Source organism: Camelus bactrianus, chromosome 14, assembly GCF_048773025.1.
Source record: "Camelus bactrianus isolate YW-2024 breed Bactrian camel chromosome 14, ASM4877302v1, whole genome shotgun sequence".
Lineage (NCBI taxonomy): Eukaryota > Metazoa > Chordata > Mammalia > Artiodactyla > Camelidae > Camelus > Camelus bactrianus.
Genome location: NC_133552.1, coordinates 9,613,410 through 9,636,357, shown reverse-complemented (window position 1 = coordinate 9,636,357; position 22,948 = coordinate 9,613,410). Strand labels below are relative to the sequence as shown.

The following is a 22,948-nucleotide window of genomic DNA, read 5'->3' as shown; positions in this document are numbered from 1 at the left end:
GACCTGAGCAAACCTACCTCTGGTAAAATTCAGCTTACCAGAGTCTGAAACAGGAACAGAAAGAATGGAGCCCTCTATATAAGAGCAACTGAAAACTGCATTTTAACAAAATACCTGTTCATCATGGTAGAACATCTATTTTTGCATGAATAAAATCTCATTTAATGTGTTGAATACAAATAATTTTTAAAAGTCCTAAAAGATAATCTGATAGGCTCTAACTTTAATGTACCATTTGTGTTTTTTAATTCCTTTGTGGAACAAATAATTCTTTATGTTAAAAAGAAACCAACAAAAACTAGTGCATTTTCTGCATAGGCAATTTTATGGAACAAAAAGCTTACAAAGCATATATATTTTAAGTAAAATATTACTGAGTTATATATACTAAATAATATATATATATATTTTAGTATATATATGTATATATATACTAAAAAAGAAGGATGTTTTTAATGTTCATTGTGGTAATTTGCTCTGCCTTTTCATTTGCTAGGTGAGCCAGCTGAGATTTGTGTTTCTAGTTATATCACATTTAGTTCAACATGTGGAATCCATTTTTCACTTTCTGGAAGGGTATTGACTCTTTTATGGCACTAGGATATCATTTAATGATAAAGAAGAGTAAGTTCCTACTAGACTAGATGAGTGAATAAACCAGAGGAGATGATTTAAATCTACCGGACCAGGAGGACTTCATCTTTGCACCCCTGGCTGGACTAGTGCCTTGTCTTTATGTTCGCATGGTTTCCTCGGCACATCTTTATTGCAGCACTTATCGTATGTTGAATATATGTGTTTAGAAGTTTGTTTCTCCCATTTGGCATGAGCTACTTGAAGACAGGAGTATTATCTTCTTCATCTAACACAGTTTCTGTCACACAGTATGCAATCTGTGTTTATCGAACTAAATATAAAAAACGATACACACCATTGCTGCATGTATATGTCACAGTAAAAAGGCCAATTAAAATAAAAGATTACATCTTTTATATTTCTCTGGAATTGATTTCAAATTGTTCTTTAAAATTATGAAAGACACTGCATTTTGTAGAAAAGATAAATTAAAAAATATGCTGAAAACCAGTAAGAGTTATATAATGTAATTGGTCATTCCAGCTATATCACAGGCATGCTATTATTTTTTTAAATGGCATACTTTTATAACCGCCATCTTTCCTAGTGTGTAAGTTGTTCCCTTTTTGTAAATTAAATGCTTAGAGAGATATTTAACTCAGCATTCTTCATTCATTCATTCATGTAGTCAACAAAAACTATTCTTGGTTTTGTGCACTAAGAGATAACACAGTAATGTATAACACATCAATTTTTCCCACAAAGAGCTTATAATACAAAGTAAAGATGAGAAATATACAGGGGTAAGTATGCCATTTGGGAGAAAGGGTTTAGCTAATCATTATTAAAGCACCTGACATATGTTAATCTCATTTACTTCTCGTAACACTCCTATGAGATCAGTACCACTATTATTTCCATTTTATAGATGAGAAGGCGAGACTGTACTGAAGTAACTTAGGGAAGGTCACACAACTAGTAAATGGTAGAGACAGGATTCAAACCTGGTTACCTAACTCCCGGGTATTTACTGTTATGTATACTTCCTCCCACCAAGCGAGGAGAAGAAAAAATTTCTATAGTCACAGAACTGTAATGATTTCCAGTCTTTGCTGGGCACTGGGGGCACAAGGTGTAGCAGGGACTGGACAAGGCAGTGGCATTTGGAGTGAGCTGTGATAGCTAGGTAGGAGCTGGAGAGATGTATATGTGGGGGAAGAGTGTTGTAAGCAGGGAGAAGCGTGAACAAACAGACAGATGCAGGGGATGAACAAGAGTACGTAAGACTGGTCAGCAATTAGGATGTGCAAAGGGGAGCAGTGGGAGATGAAACAGAAAAAACACACGAAGCCTTGAATGTCAGACTTTTTAGGTTAAGGAACCGAAGATGAAAGCTCAGGTATTACAGTATGAAGTAGTGGTGTTTATCCTTTTTTGTGCTCACACATCTCTTGGAGAAGATGATTAAATATATGGCCCCTTCCTAGAAAAATTCACATTTGAACATTTGTCCATCCTAACTGTATAACAAATGAAGTATTTATATTTTGGGGAAAATTAAATTTGGTTATTTATTTTGATATCTTCCTCTATCTAAAGATTTTTCTGCCTCTGCATTTATTATTATCTCTTTTTCTCCAGAAAATATATTTTTCCTCCTGTTCAAGTCAGGTACTCACTCTCCCTGGCTTTCCGTCCCCTCCTTTAGCTACTCTCTGACCTTGTACTCCCCTCCTCTGTTCAGCTCCTAGACTTCAGTGCCTATCTCTTAGTCCCTCACTCCTTTGGCTTCCCCCTCAGCCTCAGCCCAGGTGTTAGGGAAGCACATGTCAATATGCTGAAGGTTTGGAAAAGTCCTTCCATCAATTTAAATAACAAAATCTGTGTCATATTTTATTTTTAAACCCAGAATTTTCCAAACACATTTAACTATACTTTTTCCCTGTAGAATATTTCAAAATAATTGTTTTCCAAGGGGTATCAGGTTGAAAAATACTGAGCAAGAGTTCCTTGATTTCCAGGGCATGCTACAGACATAACTTGTTTTACTGCACTTTGCAGAGTGTGTTTTTTTTTTTACAAATCGAAGCTTTGTGGCAACCCTGTGCCCACAAACTCTATGGGTGCCATTTTTCCAACAGCATTTGCTCACTTCAAGTCTCTGTGTCACATTTTGGCAATTCTCATAACATTTAAAACTTTTTCACTATCATATTTGTTATGGTGATGTGTAATCACTGATCCTTGACACTACTACTGTCATTATTTTGGGGTACCATGAACCCCACCCATAGAAGGCTGAGAACTTAACTGATAGACGTTGTGTGTGTTCTGGTTGTTCCACTGATCAGCCTGTTCCCCTGTTTCTCTGCCACTCCTGGAGCCTCTCTATTCCCTAAGACACAATATTGAAATTAGGTCAATAAACCAACACTGGCCTCTAAGGGTTCAAGCGAAAGGAAGAGTCACATGTCTCTCACTTGAAATCCAAAGCTAGAAATGATTAAGCTTAGTGAGGAAGGCATGTTGAAAAGCAAGACAGGCCAAGAGTTAGGCTTCTTGCACCAAAGAGTTAGCCACGTTGTGAATGCAAATGAAAAGTTCTTAAAGGAAATTATAGGTGCTATCCCAGTGAACAAACACATGAAAGATAAGAAAGGGAAACGACCTTGTTGCTGATATGGAGAAAGTTTTAGTGGTCTGGATAGAAGATCACACCAGCCACAACTTTCCCTTAAGCCAAACCTAATCCAGAACAACACCCTAACTCTATTCAATTCTCTGAAGGCTGAGCGAGGTGAGGAAGCTGCAGAAGAAAAGTTTGAAGCTAGCAGCGGTTGGTTCATGAGGTTTAAGGAAAGAAGCCATTTCCATAACACAGAAGTGCAAGATGAAGCAGCAAGTGCTGATGGAAGACCGCAGCAAGTTATGCAGAAGATCTAGCCAAGGTAACTAATGAAGGTGGCCACGCTACACAACAGATTTACAATGTAGATGAAACAGCCTTCTACTGGAAGAAGATGCCAAGTCGGACCTTCATAGCCGGAGAGAAGTCAATGCCTGGCTTCAAAGCCTCAAAGGACAGGCTGACTCTCTTTTTAGTGGCTAATGCAGTTGGTGTTTTAGGTTGAAGCCAATGCTCATTTGCCATTCACAAAATCCCTTAAGAATTATGCTAAATCTATTCTGCCTGTGCTTTATAAAATACACTAACAAAGCGTGGATGACAGCACATCTGTTGACAACATGGTTTACTGAATATTTTAAGCCCACTGTTGAACCTACTGCTCAGAAAGAAAGATTCCTTTCAAATTATTACTGTTCATTGACTATGCACCTGGTCACCCAAGAGCTCTGCTGGAGATGGACGAGGTGACTCATGTTGTTTTCATGCCTATTAACACAACATCCATTCTGCAGCCTGTGGATCAAGGAGTCATTTTTACTTTCAAGTCTTATTCTATTTATGAAATGAATTTCATAAGGCTATAGTTGCCATAGATAGTGATTCCCCTGATGGATCTGGGCAAAATAAATGGAAAATCTTCTGGAAAGGATTCACCATACTAGATGCCATTAAGAACATTTGTGATTCATGGGAAGAGGTCAAAATGTCAACACTAACAGGCATTTGGCAGAGGTTGATTCTAACCCTCATGGATGACTTTGAGTGGTTCCAGACTTCAGTGGAGAAGTAACTGTGGATGTAGTGGAAATGACAAGGAACTAGAATTAGAGGCAGAGCCTCAAGATGTGACTGAATGGCTGCAATCTCATGATAAAACTTGAATGGTTGAGGAGTTGCTTCTTTTGGATGAGCAATGAAAGGGGTTTCTTGAGATGGAAACTACTCCTGGTGAAGATGCTGTCAAGACTGTTGAAATGACAACAAAGGATTAAAAACGGTACATAAACTTAGTTGATAAAGCAGTGGAAGGGCCTGAGAGGACTAAGCCCAATTTGAAAGAAGTTCTACTGTGGGTAAATGCTATCAAACACCATTGCCTGCTATAAAGAAATCGTTTGTGAAAGGATATCTTTTTAGGATATTGTCACAGCCACTCCCGCCTTTGGCAACCACTACCCTGATCAATCAGTAGCCAGCAACATCGAGGCAAGACCCTCCACCAGCAAAAAGATTACAACTTGCTGAAGGCTCAGATGATGTTAGCATTTTTAGTAATAAAGTATTTTTAAATTAAGAAATGTACATTTTTTAGACATAATGCTATTACACACTTAATAGACTACACTATAGTATAAACATAACATTCTATGCACTGGGAAAACAAAAAATTTGTGTGACTTGACTCACTGCAATACTTTTGTTGTTGAGGTGGTCTGGAACTGAACCCGCAGTATATCCGAGGTGTGCCTGTAATTCTCTCTTGTTCTTTTACTGCCTGACTTCCATCTTGGTACCCCGAGGAGCTCTCCTTCACTGGCCAATTAAACCTTGTTCTGCAGGAGATTTGACTTTTGCCTACTGATCTTTCCTTTCTATTTTGTCCATTTCCTTGGGTGATCTCAGAGGTTTGAATTATGAACTCCATGCCCAACTTGGCTCTCAAATTTCAAAACTTTATATCCATTTGAACAATCTGGATACCCAACAGTCCAAGCTGACTTCATTCCTGTCTCCCCTAAAGCCCAGCATCTTCACGTTATCAAACATGTTTAACAGCTTCTACATCATTTCTTCTCCCAGGTTAGACTCTCCTCATTCTTACTTCTCACAACCAGGGAATCATCCTGGTCCTTCACATTGTATCTCCTAAGTGTGTCTGAAGTTGCCCCCTTCTCCTTCCTGCCACCACCAATTCAGTTCAGGCTCCCATCACCTCTGATTTGGTCAACCACAGCCTCTTGCCTCAAGTCTGGGCATTCTAAAACCATAATCTGAACATTGGGTGAATAATTTGTTTAAAAATATAAACTGGATCTTTTCATTGCCATACTTAAAAATCCTTCAACTCACTGTACTTTTCAGGATAAAATATAGGCTCCTCATGGCACAGAACACTCCCTAATAACACTGTCAGTCTCAACCGTAGAGATCTTCTGCCTCATGCTTCTACCTGAATAATTCAGAACTACTGTAGTTTCACGCAGAAGGTGGTATTTTAGCATCTGATGTTTACCATTGTCTGTAACAACTCCAAATCTTTCTAAATATTTTTACTTATGATTCCAGACTCAAGACAGGAAACACCCATTCTAGGAAGGCTTTCCAGAACCCACATGGTGTATTTTGTGCTATCATGGCTTACTTTGTATATCTAGGATTTTTTTTTTCTTTTCATTATCTGTTCTCCATCCAGATTATAAACGCCTTAAAAGCAGGAACTTTAAGCATGTGTCTTTTTACTCCAAGTACCCACCTTAACATCTTGCATATAGTAGATATTCAACATTTGCATTTGTTTTGCTTGAATAACCACATCCAGTCTGAGTCAAGCTGGGATCTGGCAGCAGAGAATAAGGACCCAACAGGTCCTTCCAGTTCTTATCTTTATTGTGTGATGAATTTTGACATTTTCTATTTGAATCTTTTCTCTTTTATTTCATTTACAAATAATGCTGGTCATAATCCAAGTAACTGATATGCTAACCCTCCAATGGGTTACAATTTAGAATTTAAAAAAACCAAACATGATGTAGTGGAATGAACAAGGGCTTTTGGAGAAAGACAAGTGGGTTCACATCTTGGCTCATATCTTCGTTATGTGATTATGAATAAATAGCCCAATGTCTGACCTTAAGTTTCCACATCTTAGAATAAAGTATAATACCTAATTCATTGAGTTGTAAAGTTATCAGTCTGCAGAACTGTTTTCTGTCAATAAATATGGATTATATCTCCTGGCTTCATCTGCCCATCCAGACTTATCTCTTTACTACGTGTATAGTCAATTCCCCACCCCCACCCCAAAAACTAGCTGGTGAATGAGGACTTATCCTCACAACCCGATCTTTGATCCAAGAATTTTTTTTTTTAAGTTTTCTGTGATATTGGGTTCTTAGTACTCCTGTTTTAGATACAAATTGAACTGAAATAGTACTGCAACTCTATTTAGCTGCTTCATCTGTTAGTAACTTAAAATGAAGGAAAAACATCAACAGAACTTTTGAACAAAAAACACACAAGACATTACAATCAGTCATCTTCTGATCAATAAAACATTTTATCTGGAAAGAAGATAATTTAAAAATATTCAGACAGCAAACTCAGTCTGACTCTCTCTTCTTTTTAGCTGATAAAAAGTTCTAGATCTGTACCTACTGGACGGATGATTTGAACTGATGAAGCAGATTCTACTTGAATAACTGCTTAAAAAATGGATTTCCCTCTAAAAACTTGCCCTTAGTGCTGTTTGTTTAAGTACCTTCTGCAGTTTCTGGGCTCTGTAGCACTGAGCCATTGAAACAAAATAATTAAATAAAAAAATATTTTCGACATGCAGAGACTTATTTGCCTTTCTGTATAGCACTGCTCTAAATGTAGTGGCAAAAATCAGCTTTTCCGCTAGTTGTGAAAGAGTGCCGAAGTCTCTGAGAGGGGCCACCAGAGCTCCCGGCGGGGAAGCGGTGATGCCAGGATGCATCCTCACCCCTCCCTCTTCTCTAAGTTGCTGACACCCACAGTTTGGCACCGGGAAAACAGTTTTGTTATCTCACATTTTTTTTCCTCCAAGTATGACAAATGAGGTGACCCATACATTTTCCATAGGTGATTAATATCCTTCCTCATCCATGTACTTTTTAAAAAAACACGGCATATGAAAATTTAGCTCCCTACAAGAGGAGAGAGATGGTCTATTAATAAGTGAGTCGGGCTGTTCACTGTCCTTATTTTTCAAGTTGGTAGTAAGTATAACTATAAATCTTTAGAGGGATTACTTTGTGAGAAACTTTCTGTACAGAGAAAAAAGTGAAAACTAAAAATGGGTTTCAACTAGAACATTTATTAGAAAGAATCAACCTCATCATTGTGGTCTGTGAAAGATTTGCAGTATAACAAAGAATGGCTTATTCTTAAAATAAAAAAGATGTAAGAACATTATGTATGATTTGAATCATGGTTGATGTCTAATAAACAAGACTAGAATTATGCCCTTTTATTATATTCTAAATTTACAAAGGTTGGTTAGCAGGGATGTTGCGATACTTAAAAGTATCTTAACGTTTCTACAGACTACAGAATCCTTGGTTGGAGGGGAAATACATTTTTGGAAATACAGAAAGATGGATACAGTAAGATATTTGCAGACTCTAAAATGGTCTTGTAGACATTGTAAAAATAATGAAGATATGCTAAAAAGGCTAAATATTTATGGTGAAGCTTTTATTGATTTTCAAACTCTTCAACTGAATTAAAAAATTAAGGTAGAAATTTAAATATTTTAGCTTTTGTAAGAAGTGGGCATGTGCTAATGTTGTCTCTAAGAGCTTTGTGAATTTTGTTTTTGAAGCTGTACATGAACCCTTTGAGTATACTATTTATGACTGCAAAGCAACTTCCTAATTCAAAGAGAGAGAAAAAAGACTTATAAAGGCTCATAAGGCTTTTTCAACATCAAATAGCTTTTACTAAACAACATTTTGATGAGTTAAGTGTGAGTGAGTCAGGGACATATGGATTAAATTTCCCTTAAAATACACATGGGTTTAAAAATTAAGGGGAAAATCCTGAGCAAAATGCATTTCAGAGAATCCAGAATGCTTAGATATTTCCCCCTAAATACTAATATCAGGTTGAGGCCAGTCTACTCAGACTTCGTAATTAAAGGCATAAATGTGGAGGAGTCTTTAAAAAAAAAAAGCTAGATTCGCCAGGAATAGTATATTCATTAACCATATTAGAATTGCGTTGTATGGAATAGTTAGGCTTAACTTAAGCAGACATGATCTGAATCAGAGTTTATCTGCATCTATGAAACACTGACTGTGGTCGCTTCTACAGTATTTATTCTTTTATTCCTTTAAACAATTACAATAAATATTTTCTGTGCTTTTGGCTCATATTCTTTTTTCTTTTGAAAATAACCCATTTCTCTGAAAACCTTAGCTTTTAGAATTCTGCTGTTCTTTTAATTTCATTATAATTTCCTAGACTCTTGAGTTCTCCCTTCTTGTATGCTCCATATATTGCTTTATCCTCCTTTCTTAGCTGTTTTTAGGTAACATTCACTCTCTATACAAACAACTTTGCCTCTGGTATACGAACATTCTAAGTAAGAACATTTAAAAGACTAAATTAAGTGATCATCTTAATTGTCTGCTTTCATTTATTAGGGTAGACATGTTTTCTGCCATAATTTCCTGGTTATCTGAGTTACTGAGAGGTAGTGTTAGCAGAGCTAATCCTCCTGATGACTTTTTTTTTTCTATCAGTCTCTGAATCCTAGAGTTCTATATATTCACTAAGTATTCAATATATGTTAATGAGTAATTAAATGACTATGTGAAATGCAGTCAAACAGAGATTTAGGGAGGTAGGAATGGTCAACCTTGAAAAAATTCTAAGCAAATGGGTGCGGGCGTCAACTGTACAGTGACAGATGTAACTAGAACTGTGGAGGTGATCACTTCGTAGTGTGTACAGATGTTGAATTATAATGCTGTACACCTGAAATTTACATAATTTCAAAAAATTCTAAGCAACAATTTCCTTCCCTGCCCCCATCATTTGCTACCTGCCTTCACTTTGGATTGGTAGAACAAAGACTGTACAAAATGCAAACAATTTGACCAGTTAACAGCAAGAAAAACAGTCTTCAAAATCATGTCCTCTAAACATCAGAGAAAGTGCACCTGGGAACTATGATGAGCATTAAAGGTGAGTCACAAAGGGAAGGAGACTGTCATTTAGGAGAACCTCCCGTTCAGTAGATTCTGCTTCTCGTGGTAGACCTTCTCCTTATTTCTATATTTTTCTCATTCTTAAATTCACATAATGCATTTCTTCAAAGTTTCAGATTCTTTACTTCGATTAGAGTGTGCATGTGTGTGCATGTCTGTGTAAAGGACTGTAAACCTACCACTTTGAAAAACCTACACACAAAAAATCAAAATCTTATATTCTAATAGTTTTTCCCCTTGTTGCCAGTTTCCTATACTAATAAATCTTTTTAAAATATTCAAAATAAGATTATAATCCATTGGTTATAGGACATCTTTTCCACATGATAGAGAAAAAAAATTTTTTTTGGATCAAGAGTCACAGTGGTATCTCAACTCTAAATATGGGAACCTTAAAAGATATTTAGTTAAAATGACACAACTAGTGCAAGTTGGAATGAGACAAAGATTAGCTAACTTTAGGTGTTCTTACCATGGAAACGTTGAGTGATGAGTAATTATTTGAATAATTCAATCATTATGAACAGATGATCTGATAATTCAAGCACCCCAATACTTAATTTCAATAGGTCAAAAGATGTTTTGTTTTGTTTTGTCTCCTGGTTTTGGTATAAATTAACTAGATAATTATCTCAGCTCTCCAGTTCACTTTACCTACATGAACTTTTCCAATGGGAACGTTTTAAGGGCAAGTAATTGTGTTAGAAGATTTCTTCATGGTTCAAAGTTATATGGGATGTGCTTGCTAGCCTTAGGAATTTACAGTCTAAAAGGAGAGGGAAAACATACAGAAAAGCATCTACAATACAAGGCTTTATGTGGCAAGTGACTTAAGAATGATACAGTTAAAATTTTATAGGGCGGCTATAATAAAACAGATAGAAAATAACCAGCGTTGCGAAGGATGTAGAGAAACTGGACCCTCACATGCTGCTGCTGAGAATGTAAAATAATCCAGCCACTTTGGAAAACAGTCTAGCAGTTCCTCAAAAAGTTAAAAATAGAGTAACTATTTGACCCAGCAATTCCTGCCTAGGTATATACTCAAGAGAAAAAAAAATATGTTCACATAAAATGTTGTATATGAATGTTCATAGCCACATTAATTATTAATTATAATAGACAAAAGGGAGAAACAAACGAAATGCCCATCAACATCTGAATAGAGAAACCACAGTGAATGGATAAGCAAAATATGGTACATTCATTAAATGGAATATTATTTGCTATAAAAAGACATACATGCTACAATATGAATGAACCTTGAAAACATTATGCTAACTAAAGGGAGTCACAAATGACTACACATTATATGATTCTATTAATATAAACTGTCCAGAATAGGCAAATCTGTTGAAACGTAAAGTAGGCTAGTGGTCCTCTAGGGCTGTGGAGGGAGGATGGAAAATCTGGGGGGAACAGCCAAAGGGTGTGAGATTTCTTCTGGGGGGTGATGAAATGTTCTAAAATTGTGGTGACAGTTGTATAACTCTGTGAAGATACTAAAAATCATTAAACTGTGCACTTCAAATGGGTCAACTGTATGGTATTCAATTATATGTCAGTTAAGTTGTTACCAGAAAAGTGTTATGGGGTAATAAGACTGGCCAGTGAGTATTTCATAAAGTATTTTAAACAGGTAGAAAACACGGGTAGAGGATGAGATGAGGGAAACAAGGGAGGAGGATAACAGAGATGTGGAAGGATATTTCAAGGAAAATCAGAAGGTTGGGCGTTGGCGGTGTGGGCTTGTAGAAAATCTTTTATCTGACATTAAAAATTCAGGTGGATTGTTGGTGATAACAGCTTATATATACATAAAACATTTGTTTACAATTTACAGAACTGATAAAGCATGAAGGACCATCTTAATCAATATTAACTTAGAATTCCCTAAATTATCAAAATTACTAGCATTTAAAGTGAAGAAAAAAGGAATCTTTACGAATTCTGATTCTATCACGTAAATATTTCTATTGTCACTCAGTGTATGTGACAGAACTACCTCTCTAAAAGAAATGAAATACATTTCATTAGTGGGACACACGTCTTTCATCAATTGAATTAACTCATTCACTTGTCAATTCACATAAATTTGAGTTAATTTCAAAATTTTAGTCAATTATTTGAAGAGACAATTTGCCAAGCAAAATTGCAAATTAAAATAAATAACTGAGATTTTAGATCAAAATCAGTTGAATTACACTAATTAATTTTAATGTTTTAAGTAACAATATTATTAGTAAACTGGTATTTTTAGTTACATGTGAAATCTTAGACGCTAATTCACTGCGGTCAACCATTACAAAATAAAAAAAGCAATTAAACTGAATTAAGTTAGGTGTTATCAATATAATAATTACTTGATTGGCATAGTTCTATATTATAATCATATTAGCCATTTGTTATAATACATAATCAATTGAGTAATTAATAATCACACACATTTAACTTGCCTCTTGAGACGAACAGCTTGGGAAGAAAAGGAACTAAAAGTGAAACAGAAAATTGTATGACATTTAAAGTTGCAGAACTTGGTGGAACATTTTATCTTTATTAAAACTAGAAAGCTACAAAGAAAATGGAGAAAACACGAGAAACGGCCAATATTTAAATATAATTGTGTGAAAAAATATTCTATCAGAATTTAACTTACCAGATGATTTGGGGGAACACATACATAAAACTAAAATTAATTATTATGCTTATTCATAGGCTTGCAAGTATAGTATAGTGGAGCCAGTGTAAAAATTGAGTTATAAACTGAAGATGTTGTTTTTACATCATTTTAGAGGAATTTTTAAGTATATACACGTATTTATTTAAAGATACTATTTGGTATAGTTTAGTACAAGCCATATACTATGTATTTTTAAGGAAGTCTTTTACATACTTCTTAATCTTACTCAAGCTCCTTAAATCTCTCTTGGCCTCTATATCTTCATTTGTAAAATTAAGGTAACAGCAGTATCCACCTCACAGGGCTGCGGTAAATATTAAATAGGCTGCTGCACATGAAGCCCTCGGAACACTGTGGATCCTAGAGAGGCACAATGGCTGTTCTTCCTCTTTCTCTTCTTTCTCTAAACAGAAACTGATCCTAAGAAAGACACTATTACTTTACAAATTTTATTTTCTGAGACAGAGATAGCAATTATTTGGACAAGAATTTGTTAGAGCAACAAAAAAGTTATACATGAATGTGCTCTAAAACTTTATTAAAAGCTGATTTTTTTAAACCTAAGAACACTGGCTGGTAATTAACTCACACAATTTTTTTTATGTGACACTGTCACTATCCTGACAGTCTAGATTAATAAACAGACTTCAGCATTTACAAAATGACTCTATTAGATACCTTCATATTATGTAGACTATTTCTGTGATCTCTACTTCTCCCGCTAGAAAACGCCCACCCCCTACTTCTTTTCTGCTGTACTCCAAGGCCAGGGTCACGTTTGCGCACTGCTGATTTAGAAATGAACACTGCAGACTAATATTTCAGGACAGTTTGTAAGATTTTTCAGACATGAGAATTCCACAAAAGGAGTGTGAGTTAAGACCAGGTAGAGAGGAAAAGGAGCAAATCTGCTCAAAGAAAAATCTGTGTAAAAGACAGAAGTTGGAGGAGTACTGATAGAGTGAATTGATTAAGAGCAGCACAATTCGATTCCTAAACGATTTATTCCAAGCATACTTTCATTGTTCTTTAAATATTTTAACTTAATGTTATTTTGAGAATTTTGCCTATTAACATAAATTAATATGAATAATTACTCTAGCTATCATTGTAAGAGAGAAATACAAAGAAGGTACTTATCTTTATCAGATTTTGCCTCTGGTATTACTGGACAGATCTTATTACAATAAACTCCAAGACACTAGTCAAACTCGATCAACTAATTAATTTCCTTTAGTGGAAATTACAGACCAGAGATTCTAAACTAAATTGTATAATTATTGGACATAACTGTTAGGATATGTGAATTGAGGAAAGGCAAAACGTAATCTAAAAAGGCCAGGAATTATGTTTGTGAATTTCCTCTAGTTCTTTAGGATCAAGAATAAGACCAGAAAAAGAGAAAACAGTCTGTGGCAAAAAGAAACAATGAACTTCATTTGTCTACACTGCCAAATAGCCTCAGATAAAAATCTCTGAACTATTAAAACAAACCACAAAAACAACAAAACCGAAACTTGAATATTTACTTAGCAATTTGAGGCAAACATTTGTTCATAGATATAAGATTAGTTTTAAATAGGAAAAATAGATTTTACGATACAGTAATGCTAATAACATTGGCATATCCAGGAACCTGTGTTAGAATAAGCTTATTAAACATTTTCTAGGAGAGGGAGGATAATGTGCCATCTCTAGTTTACAGTTTACAATAACAACTAGTCATTGGTAAAATGACAGACTTCTAACTGGTAGAAATATCGTTGGAGGCTTTCCAAAAGAATGCCAGGTAATTTTCAGCACACTTCTGGAAACAGGAGTGCTATTTTGTAAACAGAATAATGAACAGAAGTCCACTTCTATAATGCCATCTGCTAACTCTAAAGCAGGAGTTTTTAACCTGAGATCAAGGATATGATTCCACAGACTGGTTTCCAGGGGTCCGTGAACCCTCTGATATTATGTACAAAACTGTACGTGCACCTTCTGGAAAAAATCTGCTTTCATCAGATTCTCAAAAGTGGTTTAAAAATCAAAAATGGTTATGGGCCAAAATTCTAAGATATCTATATCCCATCTGGCCACTGCAGATGCTGCTCTGAATTGACCACAGACGAGCACCAGGACAAAGTGGAAACTGAGAGTGGGCAGGTGAAAGAATGTCTCCTGACACTGGGGATTAGCAGCGTGCAGAGAGAGAAGAAAACCAGGAATTGGGAGGGACGTTCCCAAGAGTGACAGCAAGAAGGAAATGGTTAATTCAATGGTCGCCTGGCTGAAGTGGCTATTTTTCATAGCTGTCAACATGTTAAAGTCACATGTAAGTCTACTACCCTGCCCACCCCCCTCAGTTATTTAGGCAGTTAAATGGGAACAATTTATGCTAACCATTATTTCTCCTGTATTAAAAAGTTGCTCTTCATTACACAAAAAAGTAGATATTATTCATTCATTGTTAGTTTGATATGTATTTTCATCTTTTCAATACTAGAAATGAGATAAAGTCAATTATTACTGTTCACAGGATTGAGCATTGTTCCAACCACTGGCACAAGCTTATTTATCAGAAGATAGATTTTAAATTTGGTAACTTTTTGTGCATTTATCAGTTACAACAAATAGAAAATATTTAAAAACTTACCTGCAAGATTGTCGATTTCTTTCTCTTGGAGCAGACTGACTGCATCGTCATCTCCTTCCAGCATAAGTTCTGTCTCTGCATTCTGATTCACTATTGCCTGACTTCGGAACGTTTTCTTTGACTTTACTACATCTTCTTCAGTGCCTAATCACAATCAAAATATAATAGCTTAGGTCACTGTGATTGTTTTGCTTTCAGTGAATATCAGAAGAAAAATCTATTGCTTTCTTATAAATATAAGCTGCATTTACATATTACTTTCAAGTTTAGAACATTTTTACCTTCTTTATCTTGTTTGGTCTAAATAACTCTGTGAGAAAGGCAAGGGGTATAATCACCTATCCTTATGTTACAGATGAGGAAACAGGCTGAGAAAGCAACATGCCTTATTGGGGAACCTAAGACTTGGCTAGCAGTAGACAAAGAACTCTGTAACCCATGTCTTGGGACTCTTAGACCACTGCAATTTCTACCCAAAACCTGCACTTCATCACAAACTTGGTTTTCTGATCCACAAAGTTATACACTTTAACACAATAATACTTCAGTGTGAATTAGATAATCAGCTGATCAGATCATTTTTGAAAGTAGGTAAGTATGAAGAAAACAAGAAAACATTCACATTTCTGCAGCCCTGGTGCCTGGTACCAGCGGGTGTGCCACCAACCCTTGCTGAACTGAAGTTCAAGTCTACCCACCCTGGGTTCCTGTCTCTGATTTCTTAAGCTGGGTGTGCTCTTTCCCTTATGCTTCCACCACATCTCACGAGTCCTGCTACTAGAGAAGTTGTAGGTGTTATCCCTGTCTGTGTGCTTGTTATCTCTGCATGGCCGGGAAGCTCCTTCCTTGATGACTAGCAACATCTTTCTGCCTTTGTATTCCTGGTTCTTAGCGTACTGCCTGGCACAGAGCAAGTCCCCATAAATACTGACTAAATGAATAAACTGAGACATGAAAGTTACCTCTGGATATCCCTTAACCTGAAGATCCCAGGATAGCTCAGAATTTCTTGGTGATTTACCTTCAGTTTGAGGGTAAACTGAAGAATCTATGTATTCACACAAAAAGGAACTTGGGTCTTTACATGAAATAGTCAATAAAGCCCTTTATGCATGAGTCAGTCTAATAAAGCAAGTTTTTTTTTTCTCATATCACAACCATGTGCTGCTTTGTCTTCCAAAAAAAAAAAAAAAGGTTTACACTACCCTTGTGTTATTAAAATTAGAATCTACCAATAAAGAAAATGAATTCAAAGGAATGTAAGCTCTCAAATGTATATTAAGTTTTCAATTTTATCCCCTCTAGTTTTAAAGCAGTAAAACAATTATGTCTTTAAAAGATGTATAGTAAACAAATCCCTATCAACACAATGAACTTACTGTCCATGTTGCAGTGTTACCAGTTAGCAGCTCAGTAAACTTCCTGATTTTATGGTACCGCACCAAACATTTATCTAAATTAAAGTGTACGAGATCCAAAGGTGCTTTTCAATCACAATATCCTTTATGAATTAGAGTTTCATTTATCAAAATTACAGGCAAAAAGAGGTAAGGTCTCAAAGGGCTGTCTCATTACAAGGCTTATAAACACTGTCCTTAGAAAGAATTGGTTTAACACCCAACAAATCACAATCTGATTGGGAAGAGAATTTATTTGAGATCATCTATCTTCAGAAGACATGTTGGACTGAGTGCACTTCTTGGCCTTTTTAGCCATTCATCAAGAAATTAACAAGCGAGTACCACAAACCACCAGAACACATTAGACTTGAAAATGTGAATTATGTGTAAAGCTGGACAGGATAGACATATATGCTTATTTTCTAAGAAAACATTAAAATGCCATAAAATTTGAAAGGTTTCAGAATAAAGTAATTCTATAAAATTATAGATTAATGAAGCCAAATCTAAAATTACACTTACATTATTTTCCACATCATGTTACAAATAACAATACAGGAAAGCATCCTATACATATTAGATTTCCTTAAGCAACAAGGACCTACTATATAGCCCAGGAAACTATATTGAATAGTTTGTAATAACCTATAATGAAAAAGAATATGAAAAATAATATATATGGGTATAAATGAATCACTATGCTATACTCCAGAAACTAACACAAAACTGTAAATCAACTATACTTTAATAAAAAAAATGTAAAAAATAGATTTCTTAGTAAGTATGCTTGAAGCTCTGTATGTGGAAATGTTACCTAGTATAGAAAATTGCCTTACATGAACCTTTTATATAAAGCTTCTCTTTTATAATATTTCTCTTAATAAATAAGGATCCATGTAAAACAAAGTATGTTTTAAAAGTGAACTAACAAAAAAAGTGAAGTAACAAGAAAACTAAAGTGCTTCTAATTTTAGTACTGTTACTATACCTTAGCATTATTACTACCATAATTATTATTATTATCATTTTAAAGTTTTATTGCTATTTCAAATAGATATAAATTAAAATACAAAAATGACAAGTTGGAGACATTAACTTATCTTAATAATATTCAGAGAATATGTCTAATTGGAGAGTCTGGACAATCAAGGCAAAGAAATTATTTCATTTGCCCAGTATGTCCTTTTTGATTGATAAATGTAAACCATTACCGTAAAGAAAAATATTATGCAGTAGTTTATTTCTGTTTAAGAAATTATTCTATAGTCAACTTTAAAACATCTATGCCAATAAAGAAAAAAATAATTTATAACAATAGGTAAGCCATAAATCATGTCTGTGTGGCTAATGCACAAAGAGAAAAAATATAAAACCGTAACAAGCCAATTTTAGTGTAGTACAGCGTAGTGTACTATATTACTTATTTTGTATTGAGTTTGGAAATATGGCTTTAATTTTCATTTATTAAAAATAATATATGAATGTATACATGTATCTATCTATCCACCTAAATTATATATATCTACTATGTAAGAATATATTTTCAATGTTATTTTATTGGTACAATTTAAGTACATGGGCCATGACTCACAATTTGGCCCTGCTTATTTAATCTCATTAATTTACCGATTTTGACTTTTTCACACATTATAGTCCCCAAGAGCTGAATGCTTTTGCTCCCAAACATGCCACACTGTTTCAAAACTTTATAAGTTTGACAAATGTAATTTCTTTCACATGGAGTTCTCTTACTTGCCCTGTCCTTTAGGATTCAGTTTAATTGATTACTCCTCACTGTATAATTTTTGAATCTTGTAAGTCATAATATATTATCATTATATTTTCATATTTTTGAAGTCTTTTATTTAGGTATTCTTGTATTAGACTTTAATTTCCAGTGTATTAAGTATCAAAAGTGGCCATCAATAAATATTTGTTGAGTGAGCGCTTGAAAATATAAAGATAATTCACATATTAATCATTTTATATGCACAGTCCTTAAGTTACTTTTTTCGTTATGTCCTTTACAGTTTCCTCATAAATAAGCAAGGTGGACTGCATATTTTGCAAGTCTTACTTTATTTTTCCTGCAAACATCCGTTAAGAATATATTAACAAATATATCCAGACCAATCTCTGTTTCCTCGCGTGCTGTAAGAGGACTAAGAATTTATCAACTGAACTCTCACAGGATTATGGCAATGTTAAAATGAGACAATGGATGCTAAAATACTTTGAAATGTATGAATATTATTTATATAGTTAGCTCTCAAAAATGTCTGTTAAAATGTTGATAAAATAAATTTAAAAAAAAACAAGAGTATTGAAAAAGTTAATTTAAAACTGAACAAGATCACAGCCAGTGCTTTAGTGCTTACAATTACGCTTCTGAAGATTTATGTAAAAGAAAAAAAGCAGGCTGATGTCAGGATTAAAAAACTCAAGATAATGAATGTGTCTAAGGTCTCATTAGCACAATACTCAATGATGGGTATTCAACAAATAATGGTTTCCTTTCCATCAGTTGAGATTAATCTTCTTCCCTCCACCATGCTGTCTTAACACTGTTTAAACTCATTATAAGGCAGTATGACTCTTTGACTCCTCCACTAGACTGAATGCTTCCTGAAGACAGCAAGGATAGCACGTTGGCAGGGGCCATAAAGTGTCTGTAGAGTTGAATGGAATGTAACTAGCTTACATTAAAAATTGTTTTCCCTCAAAAACCATATTATTCATTTAAATATATTATTAAATACAATTATATAAGTGTTAATGTATTTGATATGCATTTTTGATTTTGTATATAGGCATCTTAAGAATGTAAATATTCTTAACATCTTAGATAAGAAAAAGAACAGCTTTCTCAACAAAGTTGATACCATAATTTGTTTTAGAGGATTATAAAGATGATCCATTGAATATATACTTTCCTTTCATCATTGGAAGGAGATGGGAAGAATGGAAATTTAGTTTCATTTTAATTTCATCTAAATGTAATATTAGGAAATTCTAATGTTTTTAAACATCCTAAAATCAGTTTAAGGTGGCATTCTTTTTTGAAGGAGAAATTCTTTTCAATATATACCATTTCACAACATTTTTAGCCTGGAAATGTGTTTTGACAAAATCTACCCCCGTGTAAGAAAGAGAAAATACTGCAACTCACTTTCAAATATAAATACTTTCTCTTAGAAGTATTAATGACACATGAATACTTTGGGAAATTTTTAAATAAAGATTACTTTTCCTCATTAAAGCTGAAATCAGGGCAACAAATACCTTTACAGAACAGTGTTTTACTAACCCCAAATGATATTATTTAATTTCCACTAAAAGGAAAAGATTTTAAGATAAATATACCTCTCAACTAATTACATTAGATATGGTGACATGATCTTGTGTAATAGTAAGTATGAATCAATCTATTACTAAGAAGTTTACAATTTTGAGCATTTCAAAAAAGAGGAAAGAATGCTTTTTATTATACTGAGAAACCTACCATTCAAAAATATTTTATGTCAATCTCAATGTGAGATAAAAGCAGTAGATACATACACAGAACAACTTTACTGTAACAATAGAGGTTTACTAAAAAGTATTTTTCTTTGTAAAGAATTTAGATTCAAAATTAAATTTTGCTTTTGACTTTATACCACAGACACAATATTTCCTTTCTTAAGAAACATAAAGATGATGACATAAAAGGAAAGACCTTCTGAAGATCAAGGAATGAAAAAAATAATCTGTATGGAACAGGATTTTTTTTTTTTTAAAAACAGACTTTGCAATAGAAAAATCCTAATGGTAAAAACTGTTAGTGATACTGAATAAAAACACTATTGTAAAGAATGACTGGAAATCTCAAGTCTCATTTTCCCTCTTTTGTACCTGATGCTGAGTCAGGAGGCTCACTTCATCAATATAAATTCATTTTGTGAAAGCAAGTGTTTCCATACATGAAATAGACTGTTTCTACTCAAATAGTTTCTATTTGTTGTTTCAAACACACTTTAAGTAAAAATCTGAATAGTTATTGACCAAATTTAATAAATACAGATTAAAAAACCCAGACTTCTTAGATACTAAATTCTTTCTTAGTTGTGGATATTTTAGTCTGAATGCGCTGGGTTTAACCACGGTTCTCACTTTAATCCATTTTTGTTGACAGAGAATATATTTTATAATTCAAAATAAATATTATCTATACCATAAAATTACCAAGATACCAGGTTCACATTTATAATGGATTTGATTCAGGTATGGTAAGCCTTTTTTGAATCAACAACTGATGTTACTATTTATGATCCATTTTAGCACATGATTATATCACATAAAATTAGAGCACAGCATCCTTTGTGTTTTTGCCAATGAAGAACTTGTACTGATTTTTGATTGTTTTAAACTAGACGTCAACATTATATCTGCAGCTAGGCTGTTCTCTGAAAAGCTCGAGGGAAATATTTCAGTGGCAGAGTAAACTTGCAGAATTAGTAATATGGGCATTAATTAAGATGGAATGTTCACAGATTACTATTCTAAGTGGTAAATTCTTATTCAGATTAGTTATGCTTGTAAACGATTTACTGGACTAGGAGAAATACAAGAAGATGGCTACCCAGCATCAACAGTCATTGCTCTCTGGGAAAGGGCATCAAGGACACTTGCAAGTAAAAGAATTGGATCAATATTAACGTGATTTTCATTTCATGCTTCCCCAACTCCAGTAAGCTGACAATATACTCTGATTATGTGAACTGTCTCAGAGTAACACAGAAAAGGTTATTAGAGCAAGAGGTGGAAATGGAATGCACTTTTTATATTGACAGGCCTGCTAATAGAGTATACTGATTTTCAAAGACATGCAATGCATTTTTACAATTTGGTTCTGACAGCAAAAACAGAATTTCATTTATTCTTAATTCAAAATATTCATATGTAAGCAATATTTCTTAGAACAGACCAACAAAGGGGATATTCATAAACAGCACTTTTAAACAGAAAAAAATGCAATTAAAGAGGTGCAAGAAAATGTTATTGAATTTAAGTGCACCCCTATATACGTACGAAATGCTAACTTAATAATCTTCTTAATGGAGTGGATGTAGAAAACTGCATTCTATGCTTTTTAAATGAAATTTGATAAGCCGTATTTTAAGAATATACATGATAATAAATGTAGAATCTCTGCATTTTATACTGAATATTGTGTGGTAGGATTTTGATTAGCCATTTAGTTTGGGTGATTTTAAGATATTTTAAATAGGATTTCATTACACTAAAAATCACATGGCACATTTGACCTGTGGAAAAAAATGCTAAAACATATCAAAAACTTGGGCCAGTTTGGACCCTCTAAATATCATAAAGAGCAGAGATAATGCATTATTCATCTTTGTGATTGTTTGAGTACATAGCATATCATCTGGTCCCTAAGATTAAGCATGCTTAGAAAAAGACTAGCAAGAAACAAATACATCAAAATGATAAACCAGCTATCTTTACATGGTTGTCTCTAAGTGACTTTTCCCCATTTCTTTAAAATTTTTTTTTTTTTTGGCATTTTCTAGATATTCTACAATGAACATGTTTCTTTTCAGGAAGGAATGAAGAAAGGAAGGGAAAAACAAACAAAGGGAAGAAACCTTTCATCATGAGTCAAGAGGGGTAGATGGCGGATGAGCAGCAGAATGGAAGGAAGGATGTTTTGGAATTCCTAGAATGAAAGCAAAGATGAACTGGACAACTTGAATGAAGGCTGACTGGGTGGGGACACTTCTCTGAAAGTGGATGGCATTAACCTGGGGAATGATGCTTGGTGCTTCTTTTTAAAGCCTGTTGCAATATTTAGTGTGGAAAATTTACTTTAAAACTCTGAGAAATGGGGGAGGAGATGTTTTGGATAGGTAAGCAATCAGCTCAAAGACATGGAAGGAAGGGGTAATTAACAGGAATTTATCTCTAATGATAAAAAAAAATAGAAGAGTTAAGAGATGATGCTGATATAGGTTATCTAAAGCACTTAAAACACCAAAAACATTTAAAATTACATTTTTATAGATGGCGTTGAATGCACAGTCTGTGAATGACACTACATTCACCTGTACTGACATAACCCTGTGGCGGACAGGCTATACGAGTGGGCTAAAATTTATCAGGTAAACTTTAGAGAGGGGACATGTTCACTAATGCTCTTGCACTTAGGAAAGTTCCAAATGCATCTGTATGTACAGGAGGAGAACGGTATTTAGATTGACTTTCTGTTCTACCTACGATTTATTAGTTATCATGCCACTTAATATCTATGGTCTGTCACTTTCCCAAATAACAATCCTTAATGGCTCTGTCTATTGACAAATCCCTTTATGGTATGGCTCCAGTCTTTGCAGCCTTATCTTCATATGATCTCCTCACACTATCTTGTGTTCCATCACACAGCACCATCTTCCATTCCCCGGACATAGTGTATTATGCTGTGTGGTCCCTTTCTCTGCATTGCCACCATCCCACTTATGGGCTTGGGAATGTTTCCGTTCTTCCTTTCAAGTCCAGCAAAAATTCATTTCTTCAGTTAGGCAGCACCCTTCACTGAGCTCACATAGTATTTTTTAATACACCTTGGTGAAAATATCTATCAATCATACTGTATTGCAATTTTTAATAAATGTAACATTGTGCACACTTCATAAAAAATTACTCTGAAAGAATATAAGTAAGATTATGAGCAGTTCTGTGCCACTAAGTAATAGACTCATTAATATAATTTTGTTAATTTCTTATCTTTAATAG

General features: G+C 34.3%; 1 protein-coding gene across 13 annotated transcripts in view; it reads right to left on the bottom strand.

Moving 5' to 3' along the window:
- The window catches only part of NBEA (neurobeachin), a 536,549-nt gene that overhangs the window by 182,179 nt on the left and 331,422 nt on the right, over positions 1-22,948 (bottom strand). For 7 of the 13 annotated variants that reach the window (XM_074378046.1, XM_074378047.1, XM_074378045.1 and 4 more), the window contains 2 exons: positions 14,760-14,903; positions 11,895-11,927 (listed from right to left, as the gene is read on the bottom strand). In XM_074378046.1, coding sequence (XP_074234147.1) covers positions 11,895-11,927; positions 14,760-14,903 — 177 coding nt within the window. The remainder of the gene's footprint in view (positions 1-11,894; positions 11,928-14,759; positions 14,904-22,948) is intronic. The other 6 variants (XM_074378054.1, XM_074378049.1, XM_074378053.1 and 3 more) reach the window with 1 other exon arrangement.